This window comes from Sceloporus occidentalis, unplaced genomic scaffold (assembly GCF_023333645.1).
Source record: "Sceloporus occidentalis isolate IW3139 unplaced genomic scaffold, rSceOcc1.0.p SCAF_7, whole genome shotgun sequence".
NCBI classification, from domain to species: Eukaryota; Metazoa; Chordata; class Lepidosauria; order Squamata; family Phrynosomatidae; genus Sceloporus; species Sceloporus occidentalis.
The window spans coordinates 90,443,696-90,463,976 of NW_028316987.1; the positions used below are offsets into that span (position 1 = coordinate 90,443,696).

At 41.6% G+C, this 20,281-nt stretch overlaps 1 protein-coding gene across 3 annotated transcripts in view; it reads left to right on the top strand.

Moving 5' to 3' along the window:
• The first annotated feature begins 651 nt into the window (after nt 1-651).
• LOC149310080 (WD repeat-containing protein 48) overlaps nt 652-20,281 on the top strand; it is a 31,010-nt gene continuing 11,380 nt past the window's right edge. Inside the window, exons 1-10 of one of the 3 annotated variants that reach the window (XM_089533650.1) lie at nt 652-835; nt 13,357-13,497; nt 14,049-14,127; nt 14,637-14,719; nt 14,834-14,963; nt 16,108-16,196; nt 17,666-17,767; nt 18,023-18,247; nt 18,862-18,936; nt 19,464-19,566. In XM_089533650.1, the coding sequence (XP_089389776.1) occupies nt 788-835; nt 13,357-13,497; nt 14,049-14,127; nt 14,637-14,719; nt 14,834-14,963; nt 16,108-16,196; nt 17,666-17,767; nt 18,023-18,247; nt 18,862-18,936; nt 19,464-19,566 (1,075 nt within the window). In that variant the 5' untranslated portion in view covers nt 652-787. The remainder of the gene's footprint in view (nt 836-13,356; nt 13,498-14,048; nt 14,128-14,636; nt 14,720-14,833; nt 14,964-16,107; nt 16,197-17,665; nt 17,768-18,022; nt 18,248-18,861; nt 18,937-19,463; nt 19,567-20,281) is intronic. The other 2 variants (XM_089533649.1, XM_089533648.1) reach the window with 2 other exon arrangements.

A 20,281-nucleotide genomic window follows, 5' to 3' on the forward strand; every position in this document is an offset into this window, starting at 1 on the left:
GCGGGGAAGGGGCCTCTCTAATCTAATAATTGGATTATTTTAATTTTTTAAAGTGCTGTTTTAATGTGTGGATATATATATATATATATATATATAGTATTTTTAAAAAATCTTTTTACTGTTTTAATTGGGTTATTTTAATTATTTTTAAAGTGTTGTTTTGATGTGTTTTGTGTATCCCGCCTTTCTCCCAAGTTGGGACCCAAGGCGGCTCACAATATGTTGTGAGCCTCCTTGGGTCCCAACGTGGGAGAAAGGCGGGATACAAAATTTAATAATAATAAGCCCATGAAAGGGGGAGCAACAAAAGAGCTCAAAATAAGAAAGGCCCTCAAACAGGCTATTTTGGACTTCAATTCCCAGAAGTCCCAGTCGGTATGCTAATTGTTCAGGAATTCTGGGAGTTGAAGTCTCTCAAAAGAAAAAAACTGTAGAGGACCAAAAGGTTGAAAAGCAACGGTCAGCGCGCGCGGACCAAGTCTCGCGAGTAAGACGGCAGCAAGTCTCGCGGGAGGTTGCGACCGGCTCCACACGCACCACAGAGCTCCTGTGAGTGAGGGGCAAGCGACGGGCAGCGCGCGCGCCAAGTCTCGCGAGAAAAAACCTCTCGTCACAACGGCTGCCGTGGCAACCGCGCAGGCCACGCCCCTCTCTCTTCCCTCTTCCGCCTGTATCGTTTGGGCAGCGAGGAGGGCTAGGCGGTGGATAGCGGCGCCTGAGGGTGGGACTTCCGGGCCGGTTCAAGTCCCTCCCTCCCGGACATGACGATAGAGTGTCAACATGCAAGATGGCGGCTCATCACCGACAGAACACGGCGGGGCGGCGGAAAGTGCAGGTGCGGGAAGCGGAGGCGAGGGAGGCGGAAGGCGGCTGGGAGGACGGGGCGAGGAGGGGCCCCCGAGGGCCAGAGGCCGGGCCCCGAGGGCTCCGTAAAGGCCGGGGAGAGGTTCTGAGGGGCGGGAGGCGGCCAGGAAGGAGGCGGGTTGGCGGGAAGAGCGAGGGGCTGAGGCCGGGGAGGCCTTCCTTGAAGGAGAGCGTCGGGAGGGACAGCGAGCCTCCCGTTATTCCCACTCTGTTTAGATACTAGAAGGGATGCCATGCTGAGGAGGAGGAAGCGAGCTTGTCTTCTGCTGCTCCAGAGAATAAGACCTGGAGCAATGGATTCAAAGTACAGGAAAAGAGATACAGCCCAACATTAGGAGGACCTTCCTGAGAGTAAGGGCTGTCCGACAGTGGAACACACTCCTTCCTCGGAGGTCTTTAAGCAGAGGCTGGATGGCCATCTGTCAATGGGGATGCTTTGATTGGGATTTCCTGCATGGCAGAATGGGGATGCACTGGATGGCCCTCGGGGTCTCTTCCAACTCCATGAATCTATGATGTTGGTAAGTATATTCCTGACTCCAGCCGTAGACTCTTACTGTTGGAAGAGACCCCAAGAGCATCCAGTCCAACTTGATCTCTTCAGTTACCTGTTTCTTTGTCTCTTTGGCCATCTAAGATTTCCTCAGCGCTCTTCTCCAGCAAAACATCTCAAATGAGCTGATTTTCCTCTTATCCGGTTTCTTCACTGTCCGCTCTCGCATCCAAACATGGCAGTGGAGAATACAGTGGTTTGGACGATTCTAACTCTAGTGTTCAGTTGTATATCTTTGCTCTTTAGGATCGTAGAAGCCTAGAGTTGGAAGAGACCCAAAGGGCCCTCCAGTTCAGCCCCTTCTGCCAGGCAGGAAGACACAATCAAAACACTGCTGACAGAGGGTCCTCCAGTCCTCCAGGGATTCAGATGCTCATCTCCCAGAATCCTAGTTCAGCTCTCAAATACTGCACCACACTGTCTGTTCAGGGGTCCAATGTGTGTTATAGCGTCCTAAATTTCGAAGAGACCACAAGGACCATCCAGTCCAACCCCATTCAGTTATACAGAAGCTCGCAATCAAAGCACCCCCGACAGATGGCCATTCAGGCTCTCTTTGAAGCCTCCAAAGAAGGAGGCTTCACTCTCCATTGAGGAAGTGTCTCCCACTGTCAAACAGCTCTTATTGTTGAGGTGGAATCTCTCTTCCTGTACTTTGCATCCATTGTGTCCTATTCTCTGGCGCAGCAGAAAGCAAGCTTGCTCCATCCTCAGTGTGACACACCTTCAAATACTTATACAGGGCTATCATGTCTCCGCTTAACTTTCTCTTCTCTGGGGGCTGGAGCAGAAAGGCAGGAAGGTTTGGCCCAAGTCCGCTCTGGCCAGAAGTGGATCGGGATGGTGCTGACTCTTCCAAAGTGGGCTGCGGCTGCAGGACCCAACCTGCTCCACCAGGAGCTGAATTATCCCAGCTCCTCTATGGTGTCAGCATGGCATTTCAATGTTTTGGAGACATGTGTCTCCAAAGCGGCTGGAAGCTGCTTCATTTGGCATCTGTTCCAGGCCCAGGTTAAACATTCCTGGGTCCCTAAGCCACTCCTCATAGAGCATGACTTCCAGATCCTATCCATTTGGGTCCTTTTCATTCTTCATGCTTGGAGGGTTGGAAAGTGACATTTTGTATTTTTAACGCTTCAGGTTGTGTTAGGAAGAAGGAAATGTGTCCATTTCTAAGTGCTGCTGCTTCTCACTCCACACACACCTCCCCAACTCTTCCTATGGTATATGAAACTGGAATGCCAGACTCCAGAAAACTAAATTCAGTTTTACTATGGGCACTATATGACCTTTGGCCATTTTCTGTCTCTAAGCCTAACTGGACTCACAAGGTTGATGTGAGCATGAAAGGAGGACGAGATTCTTGTACAGTCACTCCCTGCTAACCTGCAGATCTGAGGTCTGCGGCCTCGATTATGTGTGGAGGGGCGACTTCCGTTAATTCTTATGGTGTTTTTTTCTGTTTTTGTTGGGGGGGGATCTGGAATGGATCCCCCATGCAAATGGCTGGCCAGCTGTATACTGTCTTGAGCTCCTTGGTGGTATATAAATGGGATAAATAGAAATGCTACCAAGGCAGTATTTTTGTGAAGAGAACACGGAAAATGGATTACCTGCAGTCTTGGGCTTACATTTAATGTTAGCTCCATTTAGAACGGAGTGACTAAGGCCGGGTACATACCTCTGAAAAAGACCCGCGGCCTGTCTCCCTCCGCTGGAGGGACGCCACAGCAGCCAAACGGCGCAGCGTCCCTCTGGAGTAAAAAGTATCCCCCCAAAATGGGTTTTTTACGGCGCACATCACAAGTGCGCCATTGGCACGCCGGTGACGTAAGCAACGTGTATATGCTGCACGTCCCTTATGTCAAGATGGTGGCACCCATGTGGACAGGACGTCACCATGATGCTGCCGCCATGCTGTGCTAGGGTTAGGGTCCCTAACCCTATTGCCAGCGGCACGTCGCTTCAGGACCATCTGTCCCAGGCCACTATCAATGGAACCTCAGTTCTGATGGAAGTCCCATTCACTGCAAGATATCTTATAGCACCTTTGAGACTAACTGTGTGAGAGATGTTTGTGGCATAGCTTCCATAGACTGGGTTTACTTCATCAGATGCATGAAAAGTATCATGGCTGTGAACGGGCAGGGTGAGTGAATAATAGAAATGCAAAAGGTGGGTATGCTGATGACTAGTTCAGTTTTAAAGATGGTCTCGTAGGGGAACGTGAGAGAAAAGATATTGCCTAATCTAAGATGAGTGGATAACCATATAATAATAATAATAATAATAATAATAATAAAATTTATTTATATACCGCTATTCCATAGATCATAGCGGTGTACAGCAGTTGATAAAACAGTTAAAAACATCATAAACCCCCAACACCCCCCCACAACATTACAATTCAAAAAACATAATAAAAAATAACAACAACAACACCCCATACAAATGGCTGAGGAGATTAGAGTACATCAAACATCGCGAAGGGGGAAAAAAGTGACAACAAGGCTCATGGGGGAAAAGCCTGGCGGAATAAGTGGGTCTTCAAATTCCTCTTAAAAGCATCAAGGGAGGTGGTAGTACGGAGCTCATTGGGGAGAGAGTTCCAGAGCTGTGGGGCTGAAACAGAAAAAGCCCTCCGAGATGCTACATAACGAGCATCTGGAACTCTTAAAAGATGTCTCTCACCCGACCTGAGAGTGCGGGGCGGATTATATGGGGAGAGGCGGTCCTCCAAGTACCCTGGGCCCAAGCCATTTAGGACTTTATGAATAGTGGAAAGAGTTCTTGGCATGTTGTGTGATACTGTCTGGGAACCAGAAAGGAGATGTGATAAAACAGAGCCTTCAGGAGGCTGGGATATTAGCTGGTCTTATAATCCATTCTCTGTTCAACCCACTGTCAATGGACTGGAATCTGGATATATCCCAATTCTTCTGTTTCTCTTTCCAATCTCCTTTTGAGGTTTTTTGCTCTTCTGCTCTCCAAGATGCAAAGTCCAGAAATATTGGAGTGTTCAACAACTGATATTTGTATATTCCCATTTGAATTGTCAAGTTTATGTCCCTTTTTCCTCTGGCACAGAGAGTGGCCTGTTTGCCCAATGTAGAGTGCTGAAGGTTTATGTTAAGTAGTCATGCTGGATTTAGGTCTGAAGTGGAGTAATCTAGGATTTATTTCTTCATCCACTTCATTTTGTGTAGTATGTATTTCTGACTTATATGTAAGGCAAGAGATGGTTCTCAAAAGTGGCTCTCAATCAGAATTTACATAGATGTGTGAAGCAACTCGGGATATTTCTTCCAGTCCTTAGTACTTGGTGATATAGTCCCACATTCCAAGCTTCTTATAGGATTAGGCTGCCTTTTATCCTTATTTTAAGCTGTTTCAGCATCTTTTTATTAACAGTGATGAACTTTGCATGGAGATATATGTTCCTTCCTCGCTTTTAAATGTTGTAACTTTATGAAACAGAGAGGTGATTTAATCCTTTGCTTCTTGTTCAGTCAAAAACCACACATACGCTCAACTGCTTTTCTGCTTGTGAGGGGTAAGAACCTTTTTTTTTTTACCACAAACCATATTGGAACTTGTGTTCTAATATGGTTAAGATGTTTGCATGCCAATTTCATTACAAACATTTAGATAAAAATTGAATATAAATTGAATAAACTAATCTGAATTCAGATTTCCTGAACCATGACTCCCATATACTAGATTCTTTGATTATTTTTTTTAACTCTTGAATGTAACAATAAACTCAGAAGATGAATGTTAACACAAATTGAGTAAAAACAGAGAAGCGGAAAGGAGCTTGTTTGTGGGTATTTTAGATTTGCAGCAGTACAAGATGCATTTCTAAAACAATTTAAAACATCCCAATTGAGGCTGAAGATATACTTGTATCTGTTTTCATTAGTTTTCATGGGGGCAAAACAGACTGGCATAACACAGTGACATGGGGGTGTGGTGTTAAGATGCCACACACCTGATGCTGCCCCAAAGCCAGCGTCATGCTGCCCGCACACTCAGGTGGCAGACAGTTGTGCAGCGTTTATATGCCGCAGAAGCACTGAAAAGGCACCGCCATGGCAGAAAGGGCAGCTTTTTTCTGGCCCAAAAAGAAGCAGCAGATCAGGGCTGCGGCATGTGGTTACTGCGTCCCCAATCGGGAGATCAAAGTGGCAGCATCAAGCCACCCCTTTAGGGTTGTCTGTACCAGCCATTAGTTTCTGAGTTCAATATGCTTACGTGTCCTAAATGGTCCTTGGCCTACATGTCTTAAAGATAATTGTTTCCCACACCTTCCCAAGAGTGCATTCTGAGCTATCTCAGAGATTCTGTTTTGGATTCTTACTCCAGGTGAGATGTAGCAAGTGAGCACAAAAAGAGCCCCCTCCCTTTTTTTAGAGTAGCAAAGCCTTTGACTGCATGGGTCACAAAAAGCTGTGAAATGGTCTAAAAATGGGAGTACCGCTACATTTGATTGTCCTGATGCATAACCTATACTCAGTTCAAGAGGCTGCTGTCAGAAATGAGTATAGAGAAACAGAATAGTTCCTAAAGAGGTCAGGCAATGCTGCATACTGTCATCCTGGTTATTCACCCTGTATGCAGAAAACATTGTACGCAGAGTAGGCTTAGACTCAGAGGCAGGAGGAGTGAAGGTAGGAAGAAGAAACATTAGCAACCTAAGATATGCAGATGAGACAATACTGCTAGTAGAAAGAAAGACCTGGAGCAGTTACTGGAGAAGGTCAAAGAGGAAAGTGCCATGGTTGGATTAATGTTGGATATCAAAGAAACAAAAATAATGACCGTGGAAGATCTACAAGGATTCATCCCGGAGCAAACATTGATCAGAATGGAGATTGCATCCAAGAAATCAGAATACTAGAACTAGGAGGGGCAGTTATGAAAGTATATCCTAAAGTATAAAGATATACAACTGAGGATTAAAGTTAGAACCAGCCAAATCACTGTACAGTGGTCCCCCGGGTTACGAAATTAATTCGTTCCGCTGCCGCTTTCGTAACCCGAAAGGCTTTCGCAAGCCGAATTGCCATAGGCGCTAATGGGGAAAAGCCGCGATTTGGTGCGAAATAGCGCCGAAAAGCACCAAAAGTTTTTTCGTAACCCGAAAAAACTTTCGTAACGCGGAACAGTTTTTTTAATAGGATTTTTTTCGTAACCCGGAAATTTCGTAAGGCGGCGCATTCGTATCCCGGGGTACCACTGTATTCCCCATCGCTGTGTACGGATGTGAGAACTGGGCAGTGAAGAAAATGGATAAGAAGAAAACTGATTTGAGTTGTGGTGTTGGAGAAGAGTGGTGAGGATACTGTGGACAACCAAGTCAAACAAATGGGTTCTAGAACAAATCACATCCAAACTACTGCTAGAAGGCCGGATGCCTAAACTGTGGCTGTTGTACTTTGGCTCCATCATGAGAAGGCATGAATCATTAGAAAATACAATAATGCTAGGAAATGCTAGAGAACAGTAGAAAAAGAGGAAAATCACACGCCAGAAGGTTGGACTCAGAGAGGCCATAGGCCTGAGTCTGCAGGACCTGAGCAGAGAGGTAGAAGATAAGAATGTCTTGGAGATGTCTCATCTACAGGATCGCCATGAGTTGAGGTCACTTTGAGGGCAGTTAACACCAACACTATGGAATATCTTTCATAGGGGAACCCACTTTTTTTTTTGAGTTTTAATTTTACTAATTCATTATCATGTGACTTCTTGATGTAGTTGCTGATGGAGGGGCTATACAGATGGGCAGCTAAACGTCGCCCCTGTTTGCCCCGGATCGGTGCTGCAGCATCCACACGCTCTAGGCAGCTTCCTGGAAAGGGCATCATTGGTGCGATCACATGCCATGATGATGCCTATTCCATCCAGCACCCATTGGGCACTGCATGCCAAGGGCGCCATCATGGTGCACGCCATTTGGACACAGTGCGTGTCATGACGCTGGCTGAGCGGCGGAACTAGAGCTGGGGGCATGTGGACACTCAACCCTAGTTCAGCCCTACTCCTCAGTCAGGCCGGCACAAAGTGCCAGTCTGTACTGCCCTGGAGTCTGCCAAATCCTGTCTGCAGCCCTTGGAGAGGTGGTATTCTTTATTCAGGGGCGTGAGTGTGTGACTGCAGATAGGTTTATTTATTGCTGACTGTTCTACATATTTTGTCAAAGTGTAATTATACAATTATCTTTTTAGTTCTCTATCTTTTTTTGTTAGCTCCCTTTTGTACATCAAGAATACAGTTGGATGCAAACGTACAAAACGTAACATTAGACAGGCATTCACATTTCCTTTAGTCACAGCAGGGAGGACTCCCACCTGCTTCTGAAGGACTCCTTGCATTCCAGTTTAGAGAAGGAAAGCGATAGTGAGAGTTTCTTCCCTTCTCTAAAGCCCATTTACAAATGACAAGAGAATTGTTTGTCTTCAAAGTCACCCTAAAAGCACCAGATCCTGTCTCATCTTGGAAGGTAACCATGATCAGCCCTGGTTAATTCTTGGCTCTCCAACAAATACCAGGTACTGTAAGCTACATTTCAGAGGAAGCAACTGGCAGAACCACCCCTTGAGTATTCCTTGCCTAAGAAAAACCTATGAAAATCGTTGGGTGCCCATAAGCCAACAGGCAATTTCAAGGCACATACACAGTCGCCTATACCAATGCTTCTGAATGCATATGATATGGAGGACTAGCAGTATTTCTTTCCTAGTGTGCCAGGAATCAGCATCATATTTGCTACTGCTGACTGGCTGTTTCTTTCCAGGAAGCTTGCCATAGACAGGCAGCCAACAGCTCTCAGCCTGGCACTTGTCCACAGACCACCACTGAGCTATACTTCTCAGAAAACTTGAGGAAATGACAGATTTTTTGTTCACATGTCCACTTTTCCCTATCTCCAGACCTCACTGCATAGCAGAGACAATTCTGCTTTCCCCTTTGCCCTTCCAAGCAACACAGAGGCCTTAGAAGAAAGTCTGGGTCTTCTATATGAGGTATAACCAGCCTATGTTATAGGATAGATTGTTGCTGGTCCTAGTCTTCTCAATAGAGAGCAAGTGTGGTGTAGTGGTTTGAGTGCTGGACTATTACTCAGGAGACTAGAGCTTGAATCACAGCTTGGCCATGTAAACCCATTGGATGAATTTGGGCAAGTCACATGCTCTCAGCTTCAGAGGATGGCAATGGCAACCCCCTCTGAAGAAACTTAATTAATTTAATAATTTGTTTTATTTATATACCGCTATTCCAAAGATCATAGCGGTGAACAGCAAGTAAGCTAATTTGCCCCCAACAGTCTGGGTACTCATTTTAGCTCCCTCCTCGGAAGGATGCAAGCCTGAGTCGAGCTTGGGCCCTTTTGCTGGTCTTGAACTCGCAACCTTGTGGTTTTGAGTGAATGGCTGCAGTACAGGCATTTAACCACTGTGCCTCCAGGGCTCCTCTAGAGGTTGCCAAGAAAACCTCATGGTAGGTTCACCTTAGGGTTGCCATAATTAGGAAACAACTTGAAGGCACAGAACAACAACTTTTCTCGATAACAGAATGTAAGAGAAATCTCCTGTACTCTCCCCTAGAAGACTAGAACTTTGGAAGACTTCGAGAGGGATATTGATATTGAGACAAATAATGTATTTGTAGACCACTGGCAAAGGGATGTAAAACGTCCATTTGGTATTTGAGGACTTGGGTTCATCTCTAGCCCCTTCTTGCTGTACAGGTAAAATTGGATCACTGATCAAATCTTTACATAATGCAGGGATGCATATGAAACATCCTACTCATAAGCATGTGACTGCTTGGAATTTCATGCCAATAGTTAGCAAATTGCGCATTGCTGATGCTTATTCTCATTAGCAGCTGTTAGGTGCATTGCTTAGAAATTTGTGCTGGAATAAATGGACTAATGGCCTCTCTCCATATTATGTACTACACTATTGTGGGAGCAATTGTATCTATAAAGCTTATTAGCCTAATGCATCAGCACATCTAGGGCTTTAGAAATTGTGTGACATTTTAAGCTGCAGATCATCTATTGTTTCCATCCATGGTATATACTAATGGTCAGCTGAGTTCTTTGAGTGTTTTATGTGTAATACAGCATCAAAGAGAAGAAATGTGGCACTAACACACTTTGGTGAGAACAAAACATTTCCGCAGAAAAAACCCTGAGGAGAAATGCTCTCTCCAAAAAGCCCATTGAGGGTTGAGCATGGTTAGTGGACAGAATGTGGACTGACATGAAAGGAGGGAGATGGAATATCTGCACTCCTAAACAATAGTATTCCAAGGCTTTCATGGCAGGCATCCATAGTTTTTTGTGGGTTTTCGGGCTATGTGGCCATGTTCTAGAAGAGTTTCTTCCTGACGTTTCGCCAGCATCTGTGGCTGGCATCTTCAGATGCCAGCCACAGATGCTGGCAAAACGTCAGGAAGAAACTCTTCTAGAACATGGCCACATAGCCTGAAAAACCCACAAAAAACAATAGTATTCCATACTGCAACAGCTTGTGGCAGATCACACTTGTAGAGTGAGGAATCATCTGGCTGCATATCTTCCAAGTCAAAAGTATTTCTCTCCAGAAAACCCCATAAGTTGTGTTCTGGATTTGAACCCTAGTCTTCAGAGTTGTAATCCAACATTTAAACCGCAACACAATGCTTGTCAGCACCTGTCTGAAACCATAAGCTGCTTTGGAATAGGTATACACTGCCTTCTTTTTCGTGTAGAAGGGACACACAAATATTTGGTCCATAGCCTAGACTTCATAACTTACATTTTGAATAAGAAAGTATTAGAATTTTGCACAGTGTAGCTTCTGCCACATAGCCTTTTATTCTTTTTTGCTCCCACCTCCATTCCCAAACTAATTCTGTCCTTGAATTGGCAATACTCCTTTCTACCTGTAAGTGGTAAAGTGCTTTTTCTAATTGCAGTGATTTTGGCATGAATGCAAAGGTTGGACTAGAATTAACATCATTTTATACTACTTAATTAAAAACTAGTGGCATAGTGACAGAAAATGATGGCTGCAGGCATTAGCAAACTGGCCTAAAGGAAAAGAGCAAGAAGAATTTGTGAGTATAAGAAAATAATGAATTAATTATTAATTAATAATGAAATTTGGAGCCAGTTACAAATTAGCTTTACTTACATCTGTACAGCATGGATGAATTGATTATCAAAGCAGATAATGTTCTTTGAGAAATTTGATTTAGCCATACAATTATTATTGTCAGGTTTGAAATTAATGTTTAGCTTCATTGTATCTCTCCCAAACTGTTTATACTTTAGATTATCTTGAGAGAATCATCTATTGGGAGTTGTAAATAGAGTTCAGAGGGCCAGTGTGCCCAGTCTTACTCCAAACCATAATTGCCTGTTGCTGAAATACTATTTCAAATTGCTTTAAATTGTATTTGAATCATACAGTATGTCACTTAAAGAGCCATTGCAGAGCTGCTAAGTGGAGTGTACTTTCAAAGGAATTATACATTTAAATAGTTGCATGTTTAGAAGTGGGCATGGATTTTATACTGAGTTGCTGAAATTGGTCTTGTTTGGAAAAGGTAGCATTTATTAATGATTAAAAGGAAACTAAATGGTTACAGCAGTGTACATTCCAGACCATTAACAGTAGAATAACATACAAAATCCAGAAAACAGCAGTACTTTTATTGGGCCAACCAAAATGCACAAAATATATTATGCAAACTTTCAAAGCACCACTGGCTTCTTCATCAGGCAAAGGTGTTAAAAATCATACAGGAGAAATGGGGGGGGGGGGCGGTTATGATGTTAGACTCACAGGCCTACATTTTGTCAAGGTGTTGTTATTGTTATCAGTTAAGAGGGTACAAAGGAATATCCATGTAGCCATTCCTTCCTTTTAGCCATTTGGCCTGTACAGTATATGCTTGAAGAAGAGAATTTGCTTCAGATATCCCACTTAGTCCTGGAAGACACACATGGATTTGTTATTCTGATATGGAAAATTAAGATACATGAATTCCAAATGCTCGCTAGTAATTTTGAGTGAAAATTGAATGGATTACATATGTACCATCTGTTTTCAAAATGCTGTTCGCATCTTTGCATGGTCTGACTTCTGACTATATACAGTAAACTGCTTTTACTGCACAAATGAAATGAAGTTTGTGATTTTTCGGTGGTGGAGGAGCTCCTTAATGCCTAAAGACATTTTATTGTGTGCCTCCAAGTCATTTTTTATTTATGGTAACCCCATAGGGCTTTCTTGGCAATATTATCTTTGCATAAAGAGGATTTATGTGAATCCTGTGAAATGTCCTCTTCCTGTCATTCTTGCCTTTGTGGGAATTGATTGGTACTGAAATATGTAAATACTGTATTACAGTACTTAGAGCGTGGAAACTAGCAGCTGGACTGTCTGTAGTGTTGCTTCTGTGAGTAGGACACAGTTGCCAGCTTCTCTGGGATAGAAACTAAGAAAATTAAAAGACAGGGGCTCAAGTTCAGTGAGCCCATATGAAGAGTGGGGTGTACTTCACTTGGGTTCAAAACACATTGCAGAAATAATCCAGTTTGAGACCACTTTTAACTGCCCTGGCTCTGGTGCCACAATAAACTACAATTCCCAGGGTTCCTTAGCACTAAGCTAGGGCAGTTAAAGCAGTCTCAAACTAGATTATTTCTACAGTGTGTTTTGGACCTTAGATAACCTGAAGGAAGAGTAGTATGAGAACAAGTACTTAGGAAATGGCTATTGGGGGGGGGGGGGGGAAGGAGGTTCTGAAGAAAATGCAAATATGTTTCATAGTCATATGTCTCATGCAGATGGAAAGAAGAGTGTGAGGAAAGTTCAGGTAAGAAATGACTTCCTTAAAACATTTGATGGATGAGACATGGAAGTTAATAGTGGAATAGAGGAGAAGCTGTGCCTTAGTATCAGAAGGAAAATGGATGCGCTGGGTTTAGAGGGCTGTAGGCAATGAGCTTCCTGAGTACCCTGAAGGCACCAAATCCCATCTGATCTTGGAAGCTAAGCAGGGCAGCCCTGGTTAGTACTTGAATGGGAGATTGCCAGTGAATACTAGGTGCTATATTTCAGAGGAGAGAACTGATTATTCCTTGCCTAAGAAAAACCTGTGAAATTCATGGCGTTGCAGTAAATTGGCTGGCAATTTGAAGGTGCATGCATATAGTGAGCATCACCAAACAGCATACTTTAGTAACAGCTATGGGAAAGTAAAATGGTGATGCCCATTGTTTTGCTGTAATAGGAGGAGAACCTCCCCCTTAATGTGAAATGACTGTTTTTTGCTGCCACTGTGGTGAATGCAGTACCAGTGGCCATAGAAACATGCAGTAAGATTGCATATTGGCAACATGTTACTTAGTCATGGAGAAGCGTTTCCATCACACTCCCCTTTTAAAGAGCAAATTTGTGTGGTCATGACATCTGTTGGTTCTTGTTTAATGCAAAGTGTTCAGTTCAGCAGATGCATTCTTGCTCTATCATTTTCATAAATTCGGGGGAGGAAATGTTTTTGTTTTTACTGTATGCTTGATGTACATATTTCATTTATTGTATTTGACTAAAAGCCATTAGACACCCGATAAAAGAATGCATACAATAAATGAAATATGTATGACTAGCATAAAGTATAGGAAATTTATAATATCTCATTTTGGTGATGTATACCCAAATGGAAGGGAGTAACCTTCCTCACTTTAACATTGGTATTTTTGCTGGATTGTGACCATTTTAAGTATCCCTGTTACTTGGTTATCTGTGTATGATACATAGGATATTGATGCTTTTTATACTGTTAAAACAAATGGAAAGTGTCAAGAACAAATGGGTAGGGTGAAATGCTTCTCTGTAGCTTCTTAATGCTTTAATTGGATGTCTGTCAACACATTTTAGGTCTCCTATGTAATTAGAGATGAGGTGGAGAAGTACAATCGGAATGGAGTAAATGCACTGCAGCTGGACCCAGCATTAAATAGACTTTTTACAGCAGGACGAGACTCCATCATCAGGATATGGAGTGTCAACCAACACAAGGTAAACTGAGTCTGGATGTTAGTTTAAAGCATTCCTCTTAGAATGTTGGGTGTAGTCAAAATAGCCAGTAAATTTTTATACAGGCCTCAGCATTAGTATTATATTTCCAAGCACTTTATAAACTTGCTGTGGTATCTGAATACTTTTATCACCTGGCTTCTTCTGGGATTGTGGGTTCTCTTTTAAAGATGACCATTAGGATCTAGGAGAAGCTATAGTGGTTTGTGGGGTTGGCCAATAGGAAATATACCAGTTCCCAGAAGAAGTCCTTCAGATAAGCAGAGTCATCTGCTTTCCTAGAGTTGGTATATAGCTTTTTAAAATACTGACAGTAATATAATGGAAAGTCATGTTTGGCTTCATTCCTGAATCTACTAAGTAATGTTCCTTCTCAACCTGCTGTTGAAAGTAATTGCTCTGAAATATAGAGGTCACAAATAGCCTCAGGAGATCAGCTGAGTTCATGATTGGGCTCAAGAGATTTCCTGTGAAATAGGAGGAGGAACTTAGGATAAATCTTTTTTCTTTTCTTTTCTTCTTTTAAATTGCAGCAAGACCCCTATATAGCCTCTATGGAACATCATACAGACTGGGTGAATGATATTGTACTCTGTTGTAATGGCAAAACCTGTAAGTAACTTTTTGAACAGTATGTGACTTGTTTCTTAAATCATTTGCTTATCCTAATGTTCAATATTTATTTATATTCTCACAACAGTTCACATACAGCCTCAATAGTCTAAGCCATGTAAATAGGTTAGCTGTGTTTATCTGAAGATTAATAGACCTACTGCTTCACAAAAGTATGGAAAGTCCTTTACAAGGGATATTAAAAATAGAATTAAATGAAATGTGTGAGATAAAGCCTATAAACCTACCATGCTGGGTAACAACATCACCAATATTAGGCAGAAAATTAACTTTAATTGGTAGCTATGTTGATGGGAGAGTACTTTACAAAGCTGTGAGGTGAAACAATTAGTGTTCTGGTGCTGTTGTTTCACCAGGTCTTCTATAGTTTTGTGTGCATTTTAGAGTAGTTAGATTTAGACATGGAAGTTGCTTGGCAGTAAAAAGATAATACACAAATCCACTCTGTTATTGCTGAGATATACACTCTGGTGACTTTTTCATTACAGTGATCTCTGCTTCATCTGATACTACTGTTAAAGTATGGAATGCACATAAAGGATTTTGCATGTCAACATTAAGGACCCATAAGGTAATGTCTAAAATACAATGAATAACAGTTCTTGTTGTTGAATTGAAGTGTCTTAAATTTGCATGTATCATGCTTCTTCCATTTTGTTACATTTCTTTATATATTTTATTGTAGGATTATGTGAAAGCCTTAGCATATGCAAAAGATAAAGAATTAGTAGCATCTGCTGGGTTGGACAGACAGATATTCCTCTGGGATGTAAATACACTAACAGCACTGACTGCCTCAAATAACACTGTCACAAGTAAGTATCCAAGTGCAGTAAAGAATAGTGGGATCAGTGCAAGACATTTTTGTCTTACATGGAGAGAATTTTACTAGCCTACAATTAGTTTTCACTGATTACACTTTTTCTCATGTTGAATATTATACTAGAAAGTTGACAGATAATACTATAGCTATTTTAGAGAAATTTATCATTCATTAAAAAGGATGGGTGTTTCATAATATCATAAATATTCTCAGACAATTAGAAATGGCTTTAATAATCATTTGAAGGACATACTTGCAGTTTTTAAACTAGCAAAATAAAAGCAAGTATAAAATGTAATTTAGTCTTTTGAAGACTACTGAAAGATCTGCCATTAAGATGTGAAACTGAAAAAGTGTATGTATTTCTAAAATGTAGACAGAGCTGGATACAATATGTTTTCCCGAAAAAATCCATTGTCCTATGTGGTTACCTTGAGTGGATCCCAAGCCACTTGGTTTGCAGAGGAGAGGGAAGGGTTTGCTATCAGTTCAGCAATGTCAGGTGTAATATCCAGGCCTATTGTGGTAACTGGCAGGTGCCTTTTCATATAGGAGAAGGATGCATACTATATGCCCTGCCTCATTGCTATGGAATCTAAGTGTATCCCCAGTATAAGGCAGCTCTTTCTAATGCCTATAAAATAATTTGTTCTTTATCCACGTGCTGACATGATGAAATGGCATTTGACCCACACTTAAGCAGGGGTGGAAATCATGTAGCCCTCCAGAAATTGTTAACTATAAGGCCCAGCAACCCAAGTCAGCATAGCCAATGCCGAGGAATGTGGGGCATTACAATCCAGTGTCTGGAGAGCTACATGATTCCTATCCCTGTGTGCACTTTGTTTTGATCAATGATGGTGAAATTGCGTTCTAGAGGGCATTGTTCTGGTCTAGCAATTGCCCAGTGAAATATTCCAAAGTATTGCAAGTAACAACCCATTGGAGTATTCCAAGATACTACAAAAATTATGGAATGATTACAGCAATATGTAAACTTTTAAAAGACTTAGACCCTGTATTTTTTGTGGGTTGCAGCTTATATATCGCTGTTAAATTGTATATTTCAAGTGTGTGCTGTTTCTGAGTTCATTGAAGTGCTATATCCAAAATTATGTTGTATTTGTTTTCAATAGCTTCTTCCCTTAGTGGGAACAAAGATTCCATCTACAGTCTTGCCATGAATCAGATGGGAACAGTAATTGTATCAGGGTCCACTGAAAAGGTAAACAAGATTTCCCGCCTCACATCCTCCCATCTGCTGACATAGTTGGTAGAAGTTTGTAGAATTTCTGAAGAAATTCAGAAGCTTTTATTATAAAGCAAGGATGGGGAAATAGTGGTCACATGTTGCCCATCTACCCATTGGTCTCTACCACCAGGCCTCTTCCTGTCTTTCACACAAGTCAGCTGTTTCCCCCTAATCAACTGAGCACTACAGGGATTTTAACCCCCTGCCCCTTTGTAGCCTCTCCGTCTGCACACTAGTTAGTTGTTCCATGCGAAGCAGCTTAACAGCTAGAAAGAGAAAACTTGACTGAATAGCAGTACCATTGGCTTTCTTACACTGCTGCTTCCTTCTATATGGCTGAACAGCACATGTGAAGGAATGATTGGGGAGGGGACATTTGTGTCTTCTCCATACCGACATCCTTAGCAATAGGTATCTGTTGAATTTATGAGAGGAGCAAATAGTTATGCCCAGGAGTGAGGCATGAACGGAATGAGGATGTGCAAAAAGGTGGGGAGTGGAGAAGAAATGGGATAACCCTCTCTCTGCTGCTGGTAAGCAGCCATGGCACCCCTTGGGGATTGTGAAGAGGATTCCCCACCCTTCCTGCTAAGCTTGAGTGTCCCATTCTTTGGACATGAATAGTTCTTTAAACAATCCCTATCACACATATGAAGCGTTTCCCAGTCTGCAAATCTGGTCCGCCAGTGATATGAAGTGTTTCCCAGTCTGCAAATTTGGTTTGACTTAACTTGGTAGACATTTTGTCTGATCAATAAGCAGGTTGGTGATTTAGAGACTTTGTAATGAAGACATATCCTGCTGAATTGCTGGGAATGGTTACCACATCTACCAAGGCCATTCTGCCTGCATTAGTCCCCCTTCCTCCAGTGTGAGGAGCTATAGGGAAGGGTGAAGCTTAGTGGCAGAGGGCATGCTTTCCATGCTTATGGTTCCAGGTTTCTTCAGAGGGGCCCCAAAAAGTCTTCTGTCCAAAAACCTGGAGAGGGTTGTAGCCAGTCAGTGTCAATAGTACTAAATTAGGACTAGTATTCCACACATTTCTATGTATTTGGCAAGAGGGAATTACACATAGTGGGATGGTTTGGTCCACCAGTATACATACTTGCCTTTCCCTGTTCATCTCAGCTTTGCCACCCAAGTGTTTCACAATCTGTATGTATGGGGACTGGGTGAATCAAGACAACGGGAGGATGAAAGGTACATAGAAAAAGACTTTATGACAATTTAGCATAATAATTCAACAATGGATTACAAAAATTAAAAATTGATCATTTTCTACCGTTTGGATAGGTAGTGCCAATTCAAGAGGCCTGAATAGAACTGACATAGTTGAAGCATTTTAAATAATTAACATCTTAAGGATAAGAAGAATGTTAGAAATTAGGGCACCCTCATTTAAAAGTTCTATTGATGTCAAGGGAATTTTTTTTCCTCAACAGGTTTTGAGGGTATGGGATCCAAGAACTTGTGCGAAGCTTATGAAATTGAAGGGACACACAGACAATGTTAAAGCTTTGCTGTTGAACAGAGATGGCACACAGGTATTCATTGTACTGTACAATAAATATTTCTCCCATGGAGTAATATTTTCTCCTCTTTTCAATTCTTAAGCCACATCATAGGCTGTACAGAGCACACATTGAAGAACTCTTTTGAAAGTTCCTGTTTCTAATGAAATTGAATTGCTAAACAGAGTGATAGTAGAGCATAATTTTGGAAAAGGTAGGCTTGCACAGTGGTTTCAAAGAGCTGCAACTGGATATAAAATGACTTTCAGTTTGTCATTCTTGTTGCAGTGTCTTTCTGGCAGCTCTGATGGAACTATCAGACTCTGGTCACTTGGTCAGCAAAGATGTATAGCTACATACAGAGTCCATGATGAAGGCGTATGGGCACTGCAGGTCAACGAAGCCTTCACTCACGTTTATTCAGGTGGAAGAGACAGAAAGATATATTGTACAGATTTACGGAATCCTGATATCCGGGTGCTGATTTGTGAAGAAAAGGCACCTGTACTTAAGGTATCCTTTGTTTATGCTGTTTGATGAAACTTTGTATCAGAAGCTCTTTTATCATCTTTTGCTTCTGCCCATCAAGGATGGCTATTGTAAAAAAAGCATAATATAATCTAAGGAATGTTTGTGAGAAAAGTGTAGCTGGTGATTAACTTCATAATTTGCTGGATTACATCAGTAAGAAGATGAAGTATAAATACTTGCAGTAATTTCCTTTCTGATGTGATATTTTTGTCAGTTTAACAAACTTGAAATGCTTAAAATGTCATTTTTATGGCCAAAATTTATTATTTTCATGAGAAATAATACTTATGTTTGCATATTGTCTAGAATGAACTTCTTTGGTGTAAATATTTTTTGTACATTTTGATATATACACTCATTTTTGTGATGAATAACAAATATTACAACAAGTGCTATGAACTGTGATAAACATATGTACAAATCTTATTTAAATTTCTCCAGTGTTAAAACATTCTGCGCATGAAAACCTGGTGCAGTTATCTCCACTGGTAGCATTGATTTCTGACCTAAAACCTAATTCTGTGCCAGATTTTATTACTACTATTCCAAGCGTGGATCAGCAGATTGTCCTAATATTTGATTTCTTGGTCACTCAGATGGAGCTAGATCGATCAGCTGATCCTCCTCCGGCACTGTGGGTTGCAACAACTAAGTCATCTGTAAATAAATGGGTAAGTAAAATTTGCACATTTATGTGCGTTTTTATTGTAGAACTGTGCATGTATTTATTTTATCTTATTTTAAGAACAGTCACAGAGTTGAAGAAGTGGTTGTCCATGCTACCAAAATAAACAGCATATATACCAACACTCCTGCTTCATGCACCATGTCCAGTAGGAGGTGGCATGACCTGAGTTTTGTTCCAGCTTCCTGAGTCTATTTTACACTGTAATTCATCATCTCTTCTTCTGGTGCTGTGTACTCTAAATAGATATTGGCACTTATATTGGCTGAGTTGTAAAGACTGTAAGGGAAAGTTCTGTCTCTACAGAGGTGGAGTAAATGGCATTCAGAGTCATTCCTGATCTTCTATTCATTTTGAACTAATGGTATTTTTTCATAAATCCACTATGGGGACTGTGTTTGACAGGAAATCTATGTTATTTTGTAGAAGGGGAGCAGACAAATGAGAAAGATCTTTGTGTCTTACAATAGGCTCAAATTATCCACCCTTCTCCTCCCCCAATTTCATTTCTAGACTTTGAAGGGAGTTCACAACTTCAGAGCATCAGGTGACTATGACAATGACTGTACCAATCCTATAACACCCTTATGCACACAGCCTGACCAAGTCATCAAAGGTAAGATCAGTATTGGAGAAATTACTTGAGAATATTTATCTAGGGTTGACAGGGATGGCAGGTAATACAGAAACAGATAATGTGGACCATGTTTAATCTTTGCATCATCTTTGGTTAAATTGTTCATCTGTTCCATAAAAAGAGGGGTTTGACAGAATTCAAGCTTTGTGCTAGAAACCAAAGATCTATCATGTCTAGAGCCTAGTACAAAGTACATAGAAATAGAAGAACAGTGAGTCCAGGAATTTGTTTACAGTGCCAGAACTGAATGTATCCCACAGTCTTTCTAAAGCTGCTTTCCATGGTTTTCCATGGGCTTTCGTACTTCAGCAGTGTAAGTATCCAAAGGGGAGTCATCTTATTGCTGATAACTTTTAAACTGTTGAGAATCAGAAATAGTTATGGATCTATACTAAATCACCAAGAGAACGTATCTTATCTGGTTCTTATCTGCCCTCTGCTCAGCTGTCATAAAGAGTCAGAGGCTCTTTTGTCTAAAACCAGTCACGATTGAATACAGAGGTATAGTCCCCTTCTCAAAGCTTTGGCTGCTTTTTGGTGAAACCCACCAGCAAGTTGTTAGCTGATTTTTTTTCCAACCCATAACTGAGAAAATCCTTGTTTTATTCCCCTCCCCCCCCTTTTTTTTTTTTAAAGAAACTGACTGGAGAATCCGAACTGTATAAAATTTATACGTACTATACTGAGAGGTGCA